General features: G+C 29.5%; 1 protein-coding gene across 4 annotated transcripts in view; it reads right to left on the bottom strand.

The window, feature by feature from the left end:
- LOC140443225 (uncharacterized) overlaps positions 1–8,590 on the bottom strand; it is a 119,346-nt gene that overhangs the window by 8,317 nt on the left and 102,439 nt on the right. For all 4 annotated transcript variants that reach the window (XM_072534361.1, XM_072534362.1, XM_072534363.1 and 1 more), the window contains one exon: positions 3,406–3,593. In XM_072534361.1, the coding sequence (XP_072390462.1) occupies positions 3,406–3,593 (188 nt within the window). The remainder of the gene's footprint in view (positions 1–3,405; positions 3,594–8,590) is intronic.

Below are 8,590 nucleotides of genomic sequence, written 5' to 3'. Positions count from 1 at the left end.
AATGCAAAAAATTTTTTTTACACAAACTCTGCAGTAAAATTCATTGTTTATTTTGTTATTAATATAAAAATTACAATACAATACACTGCAACATAATTCAATATAATAATACAATACAAATTAAAATGCAATATTCATAAGTATTTAAAACTGCCAATATACATAACTTACTTTACGAAGATAAAAATAAAAAACCAACAACTCGGATTATGTTGTCAATTTTCATTTTATTTTAAAGTTTAGCATTTTTGCGTATATTACATATATTTAATAACATTAACGTGAGGTTTTTAAATATTTCAAAAATAAAAAAGGAAATTCATATTAGGATTCGAACTCACGTACACCAGCGTATGAACCAAACACGTAAACTCCATTCGCTTAGTTCGGACAAATTTTGACAGATTCATTGTCGGAAACCTACAACACAACAATTCCTACTTCTCAGTATTAATAGCTCAAGTATCCTGCTATTACAGACTTCTTTCTTTAAAAAAAGAAGAATTATTCGAAATAGTCGAAGTGTATACTAAACCCATCAAATTTTGGGTAGTATATATTTAAAAAATATATATTTAGTTGTTATAATTTAACATAACTATTTATTATATGGTGCAGATAAATAAATATTGATTGTCGGTAATTCGCAAAGTTCTATTTTATTTACTATTTAGTTTGTTTACTATTAATATTGTCTATGAGTACGTGTGCTTGGTTGTATAGTAATTTCCAGCCACTTTTAGTCTGTCAAAAAGTAACTAACTTCGCAAAAAAATAATTACTAAATTCACTAGACAGTTCGGACTGGGATTAGCGAACCGAGTTTAAAAGATTTGCCAATTAGACATGATACTAACGGATTTCAAAATTGACAGTTGTCTGTCATACAGTGATTATTTTGAAATACAAAAGCCTAAAATAATTATAAACATTTAATAAATAATACAAAACATATCACATAAATAATAATATTAATATATATTATATTATATATATAATATTATATATAATATAATATATTTATAATATTAAATATATATACTTAATATATATTATATTATATATATAATATTATATATAATATAATATATTTATAATATTAAATATATATACAAAAGGAACATTTTTATTCTCGAGAGACGAAGAGAGAGAAAATATATCTTATGTCTCTCTCTTACTCATTATCTTACATATGTAATGGTTTCACAGATTCACTCCCGTGCAAATTTCCAACGCCGACCGTGCGTATAGAAGTATAACTTCAAAAAAAAAAGAGAAATATTTGAAAACCTAGGAAGGTCTAATATGTGAGAAAATATGATAAAATTATAAGGAAAATAGTAGAAGCAACTTTATTTACAGCTTTACCTACAACAAGCTTTATTTTCCCATACAAACAGTTACATTATACTCTTATACAAAATGTAGTATACGATGTACCTCTATAGAAGTTCATTTAAACATAAAGAGACGTTTAACAAATTTCAAAGTGATGTCTATTTACTTTTTTCGTTTCGCTTAAACTTGAGACAATATGTTTTATTTTCCCATAAAACAGTTATATATACTGATTTATACCATATACAATCAGATATCAACTTTTATTAGTTGTATATGAAGTGTTTTAATACATGTGATTTTTACTCGAGAGCAAAATATTTTTATTTTTGACAGAATTATTTTTTTTAGAATTACAAATAATTTTAAAATGTTCATCATTGTTTATTTGCAATAAAAAACTGTTTTTCAACATTAACTCCGCAATAGAGTTAAAAATTTAAGTTAGTGCATTAATTTAATATTAAAATTGAAAATTAAAAATATTAAAATTTACTGAAATGATAAATATTTATACTTCATCTAATTTATTTACCGTTGCACGTCAATCGCGTCATAGTCCGTGAGGTCACATGATACCAACACGAAATATTTAGGCGGTATGTGTGTTCTTTTTTAGAATCACTTTGCCGAGTACACTGGCATTATAGCCACTAGACATATTTTATTATATACGCGTAGAAATAATATTTAAAGATTTCTATTAATGTTAATTTGAAGAAATACACAGTAATATGTTTCATTTAATTTGTATAAATGCATTATAAAGCGTTTTTATGAAGACCATTTGTTCGGAACACACTGTAACTGTAATCGAACGGAGGTGATATTTCGGCATAAATTGGTAACACTTATTTGACAGTTGCGGTGTTGACTAATGATTGAAGTAATGAAGAAAGTGTTGTTTTTGTTTACGTATTCCATTTTACATCTTTATACGACGCATACAAGCGGCTTAAGTTGTTTTTAACAAGAATATTTTTTAACTCTTGTGTTGTTTCTATTTATTTACATTAAATATTAATTTGTTTTGTTGTATAATCCACTTTTGCAATAATTATGTGACCTATTTGATTTAAAATGGATTCAGGATTTTTTTATACTTTGGCAACTATATCAACTTCGATCTCTGTCAATAATAATGACGTGCAACGGTAAGTAAATTAGATGGGCTGGCTGTACAGTTGTTGAGGTGTGCCAAATGTAGGCAACTTACAATTAAGGACCGCTGGGAAATAATTTCACTTAATACTTCCTTAAAGTAACGAATGGAATGCAATATTGTTATAAATAATATTAACATCTCAAATTCAAAGAAATGATTCGAAATTAATTTCATTATTTATGAAAATCGAGCAACACTTTTTTGTGAATTTAAAATTTGTTAATTTTTTTTTGATCAATAAATAATGGTGTAAATAAATACATTTTGGTTGGCGGTAATTGCTTTTACTATACACCAAACAAATGGTGAAGACCCAAAAGCTATTTTGTAAATAATAATCTTTCTATTTGTAAATACAAATCTATAGACGATTATACAATTTCAAAAATATAAACAATAAACCTTTGATTTATAGTTTCACGCTGTTTTATTTTGCATGTGTTAGTAATGAATAATTGATCATTTACAGGCACTTCCAGTCTGTCAAAATGTAACTAACTTCACAAAAATAATAATTACTAAATTTACAAGAGTTAAACTGGGGATAATTTGCGTAGTTAAACACTACGCAAATTTAAATTTCAATAAATTTAAAGTTTTGTGTATTATTTACACTGTTACTTCAGTTTATTTTCGGTGGTAATTTTTAGGTTATGTTTAGTGTCATTATATTATACGTCATTGGTCATAACGTTCAAACCACGGATCATGTAAACAGTAATTGAGAACGAAAAACTCCGCGATAACTTGTTTCAAATGTTTTTAACTACCATCTTTACTTACCACCTTCCCATATTATACTTTCATATAAACTCGGACTATTAAGATACCTTATTTTTATATTAATTTTTGTTCATGCATTAATCTACTTTTATATTTTACAACAAATTTGATTTGTTTACCTGTCCAGTAGAGCCAATTTCGTTCGAACTTCTCTCTATCATCTCCTTCGAAGACCTTATACACAGATACCATATAACCAGTCGATGAACTTTGTGTTTTTAGTAGCGACATACCGATTTCGTGTACTGGTGGCCGGCATATCGAAGCTACTTCTGTATATAGATCCAAGGTATGCGCTGCTGTATATCTAAAATGATGGTTAAAAATGATAATTAAAGCACCCCTGGAAGCTATCGATGAGGAAATGGAGATAAATGAAAAACGTCTGAATAATTTTTAGTTACTAAGGTAGCGGAAACGAGTCAAAATATGGCTTCGCTTTAACACTAAATAATCAAAGTTTATGGTTATATCTGGGTCACATAGAGAGAATTTAACAGGGCTATGTTCTATTGCAGCTTATATTGCAAAAGAAAATTACAAAATAGTAGTTGTGCACACAAAGAAAGATTTCATAAATCTTTGGCTACTGCGTGTACCATTTCTGGTACACAGTTGATATTTACCAGAAAATGCGTGTACCAAATTTGGTCACATGAAGTGGTAATGTTTCAAGCTATGTGTACGTTGGTGAACACAGTTCTGATGCTTTTAAATGTGCATCTAGGCTCCTACAGTTTACGGCTAAATTCTGGCGAATCAGTTTGAGACTTATTCAACAGATGGCCGTACTATGACCGATTTTTAAAAATTCTGGCGGAACAATTTGCGACTCCTTCAGCAGATGGCATATTACTGACTTCGACTTGCACTCACGATTCGCTGTATTAGTTTGTACAAGATTACTCTTGTGTTTACGTTTCAAAAATTAGTAAGATGGCAAATAAAAAATTAACTAATGCTGAACTACTCCAAATAGCGGAGAATTTCAGTGAAATGGAGTATGACTTTATTAGTGAAGATGATGTTAATTCGATAGATGATCCAAATTATCAAGATTCGTGTTCTTCTTCCTCTAATTTAAAAATTAACAGTGATGGGCAAGGGTTAGAATTCGAATCTGATCTAAAATCTCTTAACAACGATTCTGAACCTGATAATTTTTTAAATAATACTAATAATAATCCTAATGTCATTTGAAATAATTTTGCAGGTAATATATAAATTAGTATTCACTGTTATAGTTTTGAGTTTTGTTTACAATTTTGTAGGTAATTTGAAGACACTTACTTTTACGGAAAATTCAGGATTCTCCCAAAGTTTTTTGCACAGAGGGAAGGAGATCATACGATTCATTTTTGTAAATTATTTATTGACAACGAAAGCTAATCACTTATTGCCGAGGAAACCAACAGAAATGCTAAACAGAAAATAATATTACGAATTACAAATGAAACATTAACACAAAAACAATCCGAAATTTTTGTTTTCTTAGGTCTTCTAATCTGTGTGAAGTTGAATCGTAAACCCACTTTGAAAGATTATTTTAGCACCAATATGCTGTACAAAAAGGAATTTTTAAAATTTGTTCACATGTCCAGGATAAGGTTTGAGCTCCTTTTGTCTAATTTGCATTTCTCAAACAACGAAATTACCTCAGATGATAGGCTCAAAAAATTCCTTCTCTTGCAAAATTTGCTAATCAAGAAGTTCCAATAAGCAGTTGCTCCTGACAAGAATGTGTGTATATATGAGACGATGATTCCTTTTCGAGGACTACTGAGCTTTCGTCAATATACACCGGGAAAGCGCCACAAATACGGTGTAAAATTATTTAAGTTGTATGGAGTGAAAGGTTACACATACAATTTTAAAATTTATACAGGAAAAGAGCAAACACCTAATGAAAAATAAATTGGTACAAAAGTGTTGCTACAGCTTATGGAAACACTTTTACATTCAGGTCGCGTAATGTGCACAGATAATTATTACACTAGCGTGAATTTAGCACACGAACTTCTGAACAAAGATATTCATTTAATAGGCACACTGAGAAAAACAGGAAGCATAATCCGAAAATGGTAAGTGAGGCTAAATTAAAAAGGGGTGAAGTAGTCATGAGACAGAGCAACAATTAAGTCATAATTGGAAAATGGAAAGACAAAAGAGATGTCATGTTTCTCACTACGGAGTCTGTGCCTGAAATAGTGGATGTGCCAACAAAAAGGGGTGAGGTGAGAAAGCCTTCCACAATCGTGAGGTATAATAATGTGAACTCATTTATAGACGTCTCTGATCAAAAAACATCATATTCATCAGCAGTGCGTAGGGGTATTAAATGGTATAGGAAAGTCTCAATAGAACTTTTGGTTAATATATCTATTATAAATGCACATACTGCATACGAGCCTATAACAAACAAAAAAATAAGTGTCACTAAACTTAGAGAAGAAATCGTTTCAGAAATTTTTTGTAGTCAAAATCTTTAGATTTAAAATTTGGATGATCGTCGTGTTAACCAAGAAAGAAATCACAAACTTTCCGAAGTGGAACAGAGAGTTCGTTGTACAAGATGTTATAAAATTAATAGTGATAGAAATGGACGTAACTTTGTTATAAAAGAAACAAAACGTGTTAAAACATCTTGTCTAGCATGCTGTGAGAAGTTCTTGTGTACCAACTGCTTTTTTGACACTCATTACTGTCAAGCAAAAAAATGAACATTGTGTCCAAAAATGGTACAAAAAGTTTCTAAGAAGATAATTAGGCGTTTATTTCTGTCACAAACTGTGTGTACCATTTTTTGGCATGGCCTTTACACATGATCTTTTTTCAAAAATATACCTAAATGTTTGAATTTACATGTTTTTAGTATTAAATATTGTGAATTTCACCAAAATATAGTTTCAGTTTCTGACAAAAACTTCAAATTTATAGCCAGTAGCCAAAGTGTTAAAAAGTGGTTCAATATTTATGAAACACATATAAAAAGTGGAGAAAATACATGAAAACTGGCAGCAATCCTTGAACAAGTTGATTTTGTACTATTCAGTTCTTTTTTATTTTAACAAAAACATTGGATTATAAAATATAAAAAATCTCAAACTCAATTTAATTATATGAAAAAACTAAAATTCATTTGATCCAGTTGTTCGAGATTTTATCTCTAAAAACAAGACGAACAAGCTGAATTTTGCCATGTGTATGTCAATTTTGGGACGCCCTCCCCTACCTCAAGGCTTCCCCTAAAACTCCCCTTTCAGGAAGGTTTTAGGGTTAATTTTTTAAATAAATATTGTAACAACTCGACGGTAAAAATTCGATATCTTTTGATCAGAGTGTCCGATCAGCAGAAATTAAAATGCGTTTTAAAGGTAAAGAGTGCAAATTTCGTTTGCAGATTTTGTATTTTGCCGCAAATAAAGTTATTATTTAGAAAGGTGTTAAATAAATAATGGTTGCGAGATTTTTGCCATTTTTTACTATTCTCGTGAAATCAATAAAATGTATCACTTCCATTGACCAGTCGCTATGAAATTTTAATTGTTAGAGCCTAATCTTCAAAACCTATAACATGAAATTTCGATTTTAAGCTTTGTCAAATATGAGGCATTGAAATGTGCCTAAAAAACTTTCACATGACATTGGGTGGAATTTATAGCCAAACTTGTGGTTTTTGGCGTAGCTTTATATGTTTTATATTGTTTTTAATGTGAAAGTTCAGCGTTTTCTATACATATTTCCAATACTTCACATTTGTTGCCAAAACTCCAAATCCAAATTTCATGTTATAGGTTGAAGACTAGTCTCTTACAATAGAAATTCCATTGTAACCTTTCAGTAGAAGTGATAAATTTTATTGATCTCATGAGAATCGTAAAAATGCAAAAATCACGAAAAGTTTATTTATTTAACAGATTTATAAGCACTGACTTCATTTTCGGTAAAATTAAAAAAAATCATACAAAAGCTGCACTCTTCACCTTTAAGACGCATTTTGATTTTTGTCGATAAGAAACTCTGACCAAAAGATATCGAATTTTTAACATTAAGTTAATACAAATAAAATAATATTTAAAGAATTGATTTCACGCGCGTAACTGATATTTTTGTTCAAATATCTCATCTACATTTCTCGTTTAAAACATTTTTTTCTACATACAGATTCTTGGTAAATCAATGTTTTTCGTTTTCCCCCTGAGAGGGGTTTTGGAGGGAAGTCCGGGGTAGCCCAAAATTAACATTCTCAGCAAAATTCTGCTGGTTCGTATGATTTTTAGATGTTCAGTGGCATTTTCGTCTCTGACGAGTGGACTAATTTTATTCCTTACTTTTAAACTTTATTTTCTTTACCGAATGAAAATAATATTTTATTTAGATGCCACCACATCACGTGCTAGATGCCACTTATCGATAAAATAAGGTAAGTGTTAGCAAAAATAACGCATTTGATAAATTTAACTGATTATTATTGTATTTTACAATAAATCTTAGTTGTGAAGTTATTAATTAAATTATTTTGAACTACTTTTTTCTCTTTTAAACAATTTATATAACTGTTAATTTAAACAATTAACTAACCCTTAATTTATATAACTGTTTTAATTGATTACTTCTTCAAATATCACTTGATTTCCTTGCTTCAATTTATTTAACATGTGTTTCAAATTTTTCCTAATTTCAAGTCATAAAATTAAAAGGATTAAAGAACACAGAGCACTTTCGAAAGAAATAAAGCTTCAGTGTAGCAAAGGTAAAGAAGACTTTAGCCCAAATATGTGCGGAAAGCATAGTTTTTAAAGCGAATTAACAGATGTTTTCAACACAGAGTTCAAACATCAAACGTGCGGAGATTACTTTCTGAAGTAAAGAATGCTATGAAATCGCAGAAGAACAACAAAGGTCTATAAAACCATCATTAGATCAATAGTATGTTATAAATTCGATAACAGAAACTACAAAAAAAGTAAAAAAAATTGTAAGGAAGCTCGTAAAATGCAAGACAGAAGACTAAAAGAAGGCTCCGTAAAAGATGGATGGTCAGAGCTTGATGATGGTCGAAAGAAAAATCTCTAACTTAAGATTCACTAGTGACTTTACAGTCTACACTAATGACAGCAGCAGAGAAAGAGTTTTAAAGCAAGAATGTTGGGTTAAAAATTAATACAAGCAACACGTAAGCAATAACGTAATAGACATATATGGAAACATTGTACAACTAACATACTGCAAATATACGGAAAGATATATCTGCCCACGCAACCACAATTCGACTAAAACTATTAAAAGTAAAAACTAACTTTA

The sequence above is a fragment of the Diabrotica undecimpunctata genome, chromosome 6, assembly GCF_040954645.1.
Source record: "Diabrotica undecimpunctata isolate CICGRU chromosome 6, icDiaUnde3, whole genome shotgun sequence".
Lineage (NCBI taxonomy): Eukaryota > Metazoa > Arthropoda > Insecta > Coleoptera > Chrysomelidae > Diabrotica > Diabrotica undecimpunctata.
Note: the sequence above shows the minus strand (reverse complement) of the source record. Positions and strands in the feature narration are given on the sequence as shown.